At 60.3% G+C, this 11,218-nt stretch overlaps 2 protein-coding genes across 12 annotated transcripts; both read right to left on the bottom strand.

The window, feature by feature from the left end:
- Positions 1-2,224: 2,224 nt before the first annotated feature.
- PYCR1 (pyrroline-5-carboxylate reductase 1) lies at positions 2,225-6,722 on the bottom strand. 11 transcript variants are annotated; one of them, XM_032617807.1, is made up of 8 exons: positions 6,583-6,722; positions 6,075-6,268; positions 5,822-5,892; positions 4,918-5,097; positions 4,459-4,680; positions 4,187-4,279; positions 3,869-4,032; positions 2,225-3,046 (listed from the first exon to the last, which is right to left on the bottom strand). In XM_032617807.1, exons 2-8 carry the CDS (start codon positions 6,208-6,210, stop codon positions 2,881-2,883), a joined length of 1,032 nt encoding a protein of 343 aa, XP_032473698.1. In that variant the 5' UTR covers positions 6,211-6,268; positions 6,583-6,722; the 3' UTR covers positions 2,225-2,880. The 11 variants fall into 11 exon arrangements, with proteins under 11 accessions (XP_032473698.1, XP_032473700.1, XP_032473702.1 ...); XM_032617809.1 differs by having other exon boundaries at positions 6,144-6,268; XM_032617811.1 differs by having other exon boundaries at positions 4,459-4,677; positions 6,144-6,268.
- A 3,282-nt stretch (positions 6,723-10,004) lies between these two features.
- Positions 10,005-10,928, bottom strand: MYADML2 (myeloid associated differentiation marker like 2). Its single transcript, XM_032617977.1, has one exon. It carries the CDS (start codon positions 10,926-10,928, stop codon positions 10,005-10,007), a length of 924 nt encoding a protein of 307 aa, XP_032473868.1.
- Positions 10,929-11,218: the final 290 nt, after the last annotated feature.

Here is an 11,218-nt window from a genome sequence, read left to right as displayed (position 1 = left end):
CCTCTCCCATTGCGGAGCACACGCTCCGGATGCGCAGGCTCAGCGGCCATGGTTCACGGGCCTAGCTGCTCCGCGGCATCTGGGATTTTCCCAGACAGGGGCATGAACCCGTGTTCCCTGCATCAGCAGGCGGACTCTCAACCACTGCGCCACCAGAGAAGCCCAAGCCCTCAACTTTTATTGTACTAAATCACAAAGACTTGCCTCTGAGGCCAAGAAAGAGGTCCTTTTGGACCTCTAGCATCCTCACCACCAGCTGCCGGCTCCTTCTGGCCTGCTCTGCTCAGATCTGTGCTCACACTTGCAGGGGGTTCCCCAGAACACCAGAGACCTCATAGCTTTCTTCCCGCATCACACCCCTTCTCAGGCCCATGTGGCTCTGCCCCACTTCCCCACATCTGGCTTTTGGTGGTTGGGACCAAGGCTCACGTTCCTGCCTGCTGAAACCCAGTGTGTTTTTCACGGGGTGGTGCAAAGCCCACCGCAAAGCTCGTCTGGACTCCTGTGCCCCCTCCCAGGCTGTGACGTGTGATTCTTCACTTTAGAGCCACCTGCTGGCTTCCTCCAGACCCCAGACCCAGGGCACATGTGGGAGCAGCATGCCCCCCTTGTCTTATTGGTCAGCACCTGACACACACAGCAGGTACTCAAACAGTGAGACTGGCCTTGACTTAAGGGAACAGTCAGGGGGAAGCTTTGGTCCTGGGCAGATGTGTGGCCTTTGGGATAATCTCTTCTGGGACATCTTTTCCCCAGAGGGAGGAGGGTGCCAGGGTCTCCCTGCACTGCCAAGTACTTTGCCAGGGGAGGCCCACAGCCCACCTCATGCCAGCTTCTATCCACCAGCATGGTGGCCTGTGCCAGGGGCTTATGCCTTAGGAGGGCCCTGTAGGGACTCTAGGCCCCGTGAGAGCCTTGGGCAGTCAGTACGTAGGGTGTGACCTAGACTCTGGAGGCCACCCTGGCAGGGTCAAGGGTATGTGGTTTTGCCCCTCACTTGCTCTGTTTTTCCTGTCTCCTGTAGATTTGGAAGGCTGGGTCCTTGTCCTCAGAGTGCTCCCTCTCCTACCCCACTTGCATCAGGCCTTGGTTCTAAGTAGGCCCAGGGGAAGGAAACGAACTGGAGTTGAGACCTTGCAATGTAGTTCCTGGAAAACCTCTGCCCAGGGGCTCTCCTGGTCCCCTCCCCTGCCCCTCCTGGGACCCACTGCTTCACCTGGGTGCCCCCTGCCAACACCCTACAGACACCCAGCCCCGCTCCTCTGATATACTCACCCGGGTGTGTGTTTGTGTGTGTGTCTGTTTCTGTGCTCAGTAACTGTTGATCAAACAAATGTGAGCCCACCTGGCCCCATAAAGGGTTCTGACCTCAGCAGCTCCTTTGACCTTGTGGGCCTCCTGTGATGGTTAATTTTACATCAACCTTTAGGCCATGGGGTGACCAGATATTATTCTGTTTCTGTGAGGGTGTTTTTGCATGAAATTAACATGTGAATCAGTAGACTTCAACATTAGACCAAATTAACATTTTCACCAATAAAGCAGATTGTCCTCCATATGTGGGTGGGCATCACTCAAGCAGTTGAAGGCCTGAATAGAGGACCAACCCTCTGCAGAGTAAGACAGAACTCTCCATCAGCCTCTGCCTTCAGACGTCACCTGCAACATGAGCCCTCCCTGCCTGATGGCCTTTGAATCGAAATATTGGCTCTTTCCAGGTCTCCAGCCTGCCTGCTAGCCTCCATAACTGTGTGAGCCAACTCCTTATAATAAATGTCTTTTGTTTCTATATTCCCTCTTATATATATATAAGCCATCTCCTACTAGTTGTTTCTCTGGAGAACCCTAATACACTTTCCTAGGAAGCTTCTTCCTCACCCACCCTTGGCCTCGCCTGGGTGAGTCGGGGAGACATCTGCCCCCACCAAACCAGGAGGCATAGAGGGTGCTGAGGCTGATGCCCCTCCCACAGCAGGGCCTCCCAAGCCCAGCCTACAGTGCCAGCTTCCAGTCATGCCTCTAGTGACTGAGGCCCCAGAAGCCCCCTCCCCCTCTGCTCATTGGAGACTCAGCCCCACCAGCCAGACTGGCTGCGTTGGAATGCAGGGCTCTGGGCCTGTGGGCTGCTGGCTCAGCCTTCAGTGTTACATCGGACAGCAATGACCCTCTGGCACAGGTCTGGGCCTCCCTCCACAGGTGGTGACAAAGTTAGAAGTCAGGACACTGGGGCTGGAAACCAATTTATTTAACCTGAAAAGTCAGAGACAGAATGACAGCATCTGTTGGTTGGACCAGGAATGGGAGATGATGGCCTGAGTGTATTGGGGCCTCGGATGTTCAACCATCTGAGGAGCCCTTTTCTCAAATGTCACGCTGGCCAAGAACCATGGGCCCTTTTGCTGGATTCCAGGGACCCTCTGGCCCTTCCCACACTGAGGAAGGAGTGGAGAGTGGAGAAAGGGCAGGAGTGGGATCAAGCTCTCTCCTTGGCTGGGCCTTCATGGTTGGGGTGGGGTGGGTCGGGGGGGACCTTGACCTTTGTACTCAAGCCCAAGCCAGCTGACACTGGGTGCTGAAGCCCCCCAAGCCTCCTGAGCTCTGGAGGAAGGTGGTCCTGACCTCGTTTGGGGGCAGAGGAAGGGGGAGGCTTAGGTCAGAGAATCCTTCCTTGTTCTGGACCAGGACACACTTGGGGACCATGGAGGTTCCCACTGGGAAGTGATGTGCCCCCTCCTTGGCTACAGCTCCACTGACCCAAGTGGACCAGAGCCACGGGGGATGTGAGGACATCCTGTGAGGCCTGGGGCTAGACACTCCCAGCACAGAGCTCCGAGCCCAGGAGGAAAAGGCAGAGAGTGGCCTGCGGGCAGGTTGGACACCTCAGTCCCTCTTGCCTGCCGGGGCCATGCTGCGGGGCAGCAGCTTGGAGTGGCCAGAAGGGGCCAGTGAGGTGCCGGGAGGGGAGTCCAGCTTCACCTTGTCCAGGATGGTCTTCTTGATGGCAGCTGGTGAGACCTTCTCCCGGTCGGCCATGGACTGCAGCTCTCTGGGGAGACAGCGAGGAGGGCTGTGTCCAGGGCTCCGCCTCCTTCCGAGCCCAGGGGTCCAAGTGGAAGTGGCAAGAAGCGCACAGCTCCCAGCACCTGCCAGCCTCGGGTGCTGCTGTGCTGTCACTCCCACCTCAGGGCCTTTGCCCCTGCGCTTCCCGCCGCCAGCTACCTCTCCCCTAGATTGCCGTTCAGCGGCCTCTCACCTCATTCAAGCCAGCTCAGGGTCACCGAATCTACCAGCAGCCCCCCAGACACTGAGCCCTCATGGCCCTGAGCACGGGACACATGCCTCATCTGTCTCCCCTGCAGGTTGGTGCCAGGAGAGCAGCATTACGTTCTAGCCTCACTGTCAGGCAGTGGCAGAGAAGCCTGTGGGCTTGGACTGGAGAGCAGGTAGGACGGTGAGAAAGAGCCCTGTCCATCCTGGAGGCCTGTCCATCCCCTGCTCTTTGGATTTCTTTCAGCTCTCATGTGCTGTCGTTGTGCCAGCGCATCCTGTGCTTCTAACTCTCTCAGTCTCCCCGGCAAGGCCAAGAGGAATGTGTTATCATCAGCCCCACAGAGGTTCCCCCTGGTCTGCCTCCCTGGCTTGGATGACCACCCCAGTCTGAAGGCCACAAGTGATGAAATCACGTGCGGAGCCCAGCGTGGGCCCAGAGGGCCCCTCTTCACAGGATGATGGAGAGTGGTGAGCGATGCTGCACACCGCCACCCCAGGGAACCTCAGGGCTCCCCGCACCCTACCCGCTGGTAGGCCAGAGCTTGATAAACATCTGGTGAGTGAATGACTGAGTGGGCAGGCAGCAGCGGGAGCCCACCGTGTGCGGATGCAAGAGGCCTCCACGGCATTGATGAGCAGGGAGCGAAAGCCCCCGCTCTCCAGCACGTGCAAGGCGTGGATGGTGGCCCCACCAGGAGAGCAGACGTTGTCCTTGAGCTGGCCTGGGTGCTGTTCGGAGTCCAGTAGCATCTTGGCGGCGCCCTGAAGCCAGAGGGGGGGGCTGAAGGTTGTGAGGGTACTGCTTCCAGCCCCAGCCAATGCAGCACCCACTGACTCTCCACCCATCCACCCCAGAGCACCAGTCTTGGTCCTGGTAAGGAGTGGCCCCCACCAGAGGGTCAGGAAGAACACTAACCAGCAAAGCCTGGGCCCCGAGGCGGACTGCCAGGCGCCTTGGAAGCCCCATCTTCACGCCCCCATCAGCCAGTGCATCCAGGGCTGTGAATGCCTGCAGAGAGAAAGCACCTAAGCTGCTGTCCCAGGCCTTTTCACCATTTCCTCTAGGCAGTGGTTAGCCCAGCAGCTCTGCCCGCAGGGGCCCAGAGCAAGGAGGAGGGTGGAAGATGGGCAGACATGCCCTGAGATCCTGGGGACTGCCTACTGCCCCCGCTCCTCCCCAGTCCTCACATAAGCTGGGCCGCTGCCGCTGAGTCCCGTGACAGCATCAATCAGGTCCTCCTCCACCTCCGTGCAGAAGCCCACACTGCCCATGAGCTGCTCCAGGAGCCTGCCATCCTCCACCTGGGCGTGGGTGCCCGTGGCATACACAGTGGCTCCTTCCCGCACTACGACCGGCGTGTTGGTCATGCAGCGGATGACTTTGGGGGCCGGCTGGAACGCTGTCAGCTTCTGGGGGAGAAACTGGCTGTGTGTCCCTCCCAGCCCCTTGCCCAGCATGCTGTGCTGGGTGCGGGTGTGAACATGCTCACCCAACTGAATGCTTCCTGAGTTCTGTGAGCTATACAAACACACCCATTCCAAAGATGGAGAACCAAGTGTGGAGCACAACAGGGCTCCTGAGCCCTCTGCAGTGCACACTTCCTCCCCATCTCCAGACCCCGCCGGACCCTGACCCGCAGTGCCCACCTTCTCGATGGAGCTGATGGTAACGCCAGCTGCACAGGACACCACGATGTGCCGATCCTCAATGTCAGCGGCAATCTCATCCAGGATGAAAGGGATAATGTGTGGTTTCACCGCCAGGAAGAGCACGTCACTGTGCTGCACGGTCTCCTTGTTGTGGGGCGTCAGGCTCACCCCCATCTTCTGCAGGGAGCGCCAAGGCGAGCTCAGCCTGCTGTATGTGGCTGGCTGGCCCCCTTAGTATCCCCGCAGGCCGAGAGCCCCTCGTGTAGAACAGCACAGAGGATGATGGGAACGTGGGCATGGCAGGGCTGGGGGCTCAAGGCACGGGGCTCTGACACCGTCTAACTGCCCTTCCCACCCAAAAGTGGAGGAAGCATCCTGATCTGGAAGATATTTTTTTTGTGGGCGGACAAGCGAAACTGCATCCAAACCACAGTCCCAGCCCACCCCACCTAGGGCTGCAGCCCCCAAACCCCTGACCACCTCGTCAAGTGCAAGTGGTGGTGTGGATAGTGGTCTCAAGCTGGTAGCCTGCCCCCACCCTTGGACATGGAACCCTCACTCAGTTATGGCAAACTGAAACTGTATTCAGCCCCCAGGTGGTCTCTCCTGGCCCCCATACTGTGATCCCCTGTGGTGGCTCCACTTGGGGAACCCCATTCCTGACCACCAGCGGCACATGTGCCAGTCACCAAGTTCCCAAAAGCATAGGGAGGGGACCCATCTGCAAGCCAGGAAGCAGGGCCTTTTAAATACTCCAGCCCAGGGACCCTCTTCTCATTGGCGTGGGGGACTGTGGCATGGTGCCTCCCTCTGGGGCTGCTACTCCTGGCCTTCCAGGGTCAAGGCTATCACACACTGGCCTCTAGAAATACTGACTGGTCACCCTCCACCCTGCACCTACCCTGAGGGCAGAAACAGTGGCCAGGTCCATGTCTGGGGAGCTGGCCATTATCTTGTGGGCAGCCAGGACACCTGTGAGAGACAGAGTTCCTCCCTCAAGGCCAGTCTTGGTGTCCCTCCACCACATCCTCAGGAAGAACAGAAATCGCACCACCCAGGATAAGACAGCAAACCCTGCCTTACCCCAAACCTTCCAAGGCTACCGTTTCCCACAGTGCTCAAATGAGGCACGTTAATGCAGACTCCACCCTCACCTCGCAGCCTGGGGAAGAGTAACTGGCCCACCCTCTCACGCTTGGCCCCTTCCTGGCCGCAGCGCCTACCGGCTGCTGTGAAGCCCTTGGCCAGGGCAAAGGCCAGCTGGCCAGCCCCGATGAAGCCCACGCTCATGGTGTCTGGAGGCCTGCGCCCACTGCCCTCACAGCTGGCACCGTCTCCGCAGGAGCAGCTGCGGGAAGATGGGCAGAATCCAGAACAAGAAGTTAGGCGGACAGTGCCAGGCTTGGCCACTCCACCGCCGACCGGTGACCCCCATCCCAGCGGGTCTAACTCTCCCCCGCTCCGGTGCCCCCGCCCACCGCAGCGTCCCGACCTGCTCCTGCGGGTCCCAGACAGGGGGCAGAGAGGGGTGAGCCAGCCTCCGGAAAGGGTCGGGAAGAGGCATGGGGTAGGGGGACGCCCCCACGCCCGAATCCCCTCCCCACGCCCACGCTCCCCCAGGTCCGAGCCCCCCCGACGCCGGAGGCGAGTGCGCGGACTTACATTTCCCTCTGCCCGGCGGCACCACCGCCCGCCCGAGCCGAACCCCGACCCACAGCTTGGCTCCCAAATACCCAGTTACTCGGTGCGAGTCTCCCCCTGTCCGCAGCTGCGCGCCCGCCACGCGGCACTCAGCGCCGGAGAGGCCCCCCCGCCCCAGCCAATCCGCGGCGCGGCCGCCCTGGAACTGGCCAATCTGGGGGCGCGGGAGGCGCCGAGGGGCAGTTGCATCATCCGCTCACCCCGCCCCCTCCCGCTGGGTCCAGTCGCCCCCGCACTCCCGAACCTGCGCCTGCAGTCTCGGCCCCAGCGCATCGAAACCCTCGCCGCCCCCACCCGCATCCCCCGGGACCGCGCCTGAGGACTGAGGGCACCGGGGGAGGGGCGGCAGGAGCTGGGCCCTCAAAGAGTGGCCCTGGGCTAGGACTCTTCTCTCGGGGCCCTGTCGTTGGACATGGACACGGGCACGTCAGGCTGGCGTCCGTGACGGCGTGGCCCTCACTCGGGTTTGGAAACTGGCGACATAGCCCGGACCTTCTCAGAATCTCAAAGCGGGGAGGCATCTGGGAGGTCTAGGTCGGTCCCCCTGAGATCTGGACTCCCTCCTTCCCACCTGGGGTTTCTGCTCTCCAAGTCTCTTCTAAGGCTCAGGCGCCCTTTGAAAACTGCATGACACTGGGGGCCACTGGCCTGTTACCACGTGAACCTCCTCAAACAGGCTCTCACGGTGGGTGGTGGTCAACCAGTAGATAGAGGAAGATGACCCCCTAGTGCCCCCAGTTTCCACGGAGCACCCATGTCTCCTGACATCTCATCTGAAGGGTCTGGAATTTTTTGACCCTAGGTTTTCCGAAGAAAAAAGCTCTAGTCATCTCCCCCTGAGGATGTGCTCAGGGCTCGTCTTAGCGGAGTCTGCATTTGGGTTTCAGGATAGTCTGGGGTCCCAGTCGGCAGCAGGGTTAAGGGCAAAGTAAGAAGCATCATCATTGACATCCCATCCCCCCACCAGGGGAGGGGGCGAGCTGCTTTATTTTTTCGGTTCTGTATCTTAAGTGACGACAGACTCTTCTGAAATGTAATTGCAGTGTTACTTGGACGATTGTGCCGCAGAAGCAGGGCTGTGAGTTCTTGACATAATAATGACCAACATCAACACCACCAGACCACTGTGTAGTGAGCGTGTGTACGCGGCAGATGTCCAGGCCTCCTCGTATGTTTATTCTGGTGTTCAGTACTCACCCTCTGAGGGAGGAGCTATAGTAAGATCCGGTCCAAAGTGGACTGTTCAGGGAGTGGCCCAGACTCAAACCCATAGACGCAAACTTGGGGGTCCCACTCCATTTTGACTGTATATAATCAGAGAACAGAGTCCATCCTTTAAAAAGTATTGTTTCTCAAGTGACAACAACAAATAACTCCTTCCTCCAAAGAGCAAGAGTCCTCTGATCCAGGGAGAGAATAGCATGAAGACAATCCCCAGGGCAGCCTCCCGGAGGCCAGATGACATCTGCCATGCTTATCTTGAGCCCTGGAACCCCTTGCCTCCTCTCTCTCCCCCTCAGGATCTTTGAAACTTAGGGTGGGTGGAGCTCTGGGGGCAGAAGTCCATAGGACAGTGAGGAAATTGGGAGTTGGTGACGGTTAACTCATTTCAGAAATTTGATTAGAAAAGGAAGACTGTCTAGGCCTCCCTGTGAGCTGGGAAGGGTGTGGCCCATATGCTCCTTTGTCACCTGGTAACACACTCCCAACCCCCACCCTCCCTCAGCCAGCAGGGCCCTCAGGATGCCTCAGGACACAGGGGCCCCTGCCCCCTCAGGGATCTGCTGCTGAAGACGGGCCTCTCCAGGTAAAGGACCCCTGTGCGTGTGCCCTCCCCAGCGGGCAGGCAGGCCACTTCTCTCACACTGTGCATGGTGCCAGCACAGGGAGCCCTTGGACCCCGTGCCTAACAGCTGCTTGGACTCTGCTGCCACGAGTGTAGCAGCCCCTCTGCCCACTGCTATGCCCAGGGCCCTTGGAAACCCCAGCGGTGGTGGTGAGTGCCGAGAGCTCCCCACCCCCATCCTCCCCTTTGCTGTCACCCACCTGGGGAGAGGACACTACTTCCTCAGGAGACCACTCTTACCCCCAGAGTGCCCCAGCCCTCCCGCAGCTGCCTCCTTCCTCAGCCAAGCCCAGTCTAGTCTCTTCTCTGGGAACATGCTGGTGGATGACCCAGGAGGTACAGCTGGCCACCACCCCCTCTGGCTACCACCCCCTAAGCAGAAACTTCTCCATGCAAATCAGCGTTGGTGTTTAGTTCCTGCTCAAGGCCAGGGGCCAGTCTATGGGCTGAGCGGCTGCTGTGCTTCGGCAGCTAGTGCGCTGCTCTGGGCTGGCCCAGTCTGGGTTCTTGAGTGGGAGAAGCTCCCTGGAGTGTGGAGGGCAATGGCCCCAGGAGGCCCTCGTGGTTGGCAGCCAGGCAAATGAACACTTGAACAGAGGTGGTGGGCCTGTGAGCACCAGGGTGATGCCTGGTGCCCAGGCTCCATGCCCCAGTGGCTGCCCCAGGCTGGTCCTCCCCTGGGTCAGGGCTGCCCTAGGCCAGCCCCCCGGGGCCCATGGCAGGCACTGCAGAAGCTGCCGCATCGGGGCAGACAGCAGGGGCCCAGTGGCGGCTCCCTGCCTGGGTGGGAACCCAGCTTCTCCTTAGCATGCTGTGCTCTTGTCAGTGTTGCCGCCCCATGGGTCCCTCCAAGCCTGCACTGTCTCCAGCATGATGAGGCTGCCCTGTGTGACCACACCACAGTCCTTGCTCAGCTTCCAAAACTGTGGCCGCTGAGAGGCGGCAAGGCGGGGTCCTGATTCCCAGCTCCTCCTCGAGTTGGCACAGATACCCCAGCAGGGCCGTGCTTGGATAGCTGTCCTTCCAGGTTTCCAGGAACTGCCCCTTCAAGGCTAGAGGAAGCGCAGGCTCACCACGCTCCTTTTTCACACTACTTAGTTTACTCAGCCCAAATGTGGTCTCCAGACGTTTATGGACGCTTGGGGCCAACTTCTTAATCCTAGCCTCAAGGTCCCCATCTGCAAAGTGGGTCACAACAGCACCTGCTTCAAAGTCTTCTCATGTGTTACAGTGGCCAGCACGGAGGCAGGGTGTGCCAGCAAATGAAGCGAGATGGAGAGAGACAGAGAGAGACAAAGAGAGATAGACATGGAGAGAGAGGGGCTGGGAGCTGCCTGGCAGAGACTCCTTCCCCGTGACCTGTTCTGTCCCCCCTCTGCCCCTCCCCGAGATGAGCTGCTGAGCACTGCCAGAAGCCCAGTCATGGCTCTACTGGCTGCCTCCCTCTGGCTTGTCTCTGGAGGTCTGGGCTCACCTGGGTCCCCCATGGTGCCTGAGCCCCTGGAGAGCAGAGGTGGGTGGGCCGCTGCCTGTCGGGCTACAAGGTAGGCACGAAGCGGATCCTCTGGGAGTAAGCCAGGTCAGCGACGTAGAGGAGCAGGTTGACATAGGTGAAGGTGGCCACCACCAGCTGGCTGTCCCAGGTGCAGCTGCCCCTCAGGCAGTCGGGGGGGCGCCCAGGCTCACCGTACTTGGGGTCGAAGCAGAAGACAGGCCAGATCACTGCAGCACTGAGGTAGAGGAGCACAGCCAGGAAGGTATACACCACCACTACACGGTCGAAGGGGCAGCCCAGGCCCCCCGTGTGGCCCATCACGCTCAGGGCCACCACGGCCACTGTGGCCAGGAAGCACAGGCTGTAGACGGCCACACACCACTGGGTGGCCACGTAGCGCCCGTAGCGGCTGTCGTGGACCAGCGCCCCAAATATGATGCAGGCCACAAAGGCCTGGACGATCTTGAGGAGTCCCGACACTGTGGCCATGTAGCTGGCCACCTGGCCTGGCCGGGCCCGGGTCAGGGCCACCTCCGTGGCATAGGCCAGGAAGAGGAGCCCGGCGAAGACGCTGGCTGCTAGGCGGAAGTCCCTGGCTGTGCAGCCCGCGGGCTCGGGTAGGCACTCCAGCTGGGTGAAGTACAGTGGGTAGATGACCGCAGCTGTGGCGGATAGCAGCGTGGCCAGCATGGCGAAGGCTGCTGTGAAGTTTCCCCAGGACAGGCGCAGGCAGCTGTGCAGCCGGGTGAACTCACAAGCCACCACCAGGACCGAGAGCGCGAAGCAGAAGCCCCAGGCGGCCATGCAGAAGGTGCCCTGGACGCCATCGAAGCCGCCCCGGTGGGCCACCAGGCTGAAAGTGGTGCAGCCAAAGGCCAGCTGCAGCACGCGGGCCGTGCCCACAGGCGATGTCACAGCGCCCAGGTGCAGGTACCCACCCCCGGGGGGCTCCATGGTGCTGCCCATGTGGCCGGCCGAGTCTCTGCTTCACACGGTGCCTGGTGGCCCCGGAGCCTGCGGCAGCGGCACACGCCAGCAGCCTGCAGTGGCAGTGACGCTGGTGACATTGCAGCAGAGCAGCCTCTCCACCGCCTGTGTGGGGAGGGCCGAGGCCCCCCCAGCTCTATAAATAGGTGACCGTGATCAGAGCCCGGGAATAGCAGCTTGCGTGCCTGTGCCTGTCCCTATCCAGGAGGGACATCTGACCCTTGTGATCCATCGAGCCCCTGCCAGGACCATTAACCCCTTGGCTGCTG

This window comes from Phocoena sinus, chromosome 20 (genome assembly GCF_008692025.1).
Source record: "Phocoena sinus isolate mPhoSin1 chromosome 20, mPhoSin1.pri, whole genome shotgun sequence".
In the NCBI taxonomy this organism is placed as follows: Eukaryota; Metazoa; Chordata; class Mammalia; order Artiodactyla; family Phocoenidae; genus Phocoena; species Phocoena sinus.
This window is presented reverse-complemented; position numbering and strand designations above follow the sequence as displayed.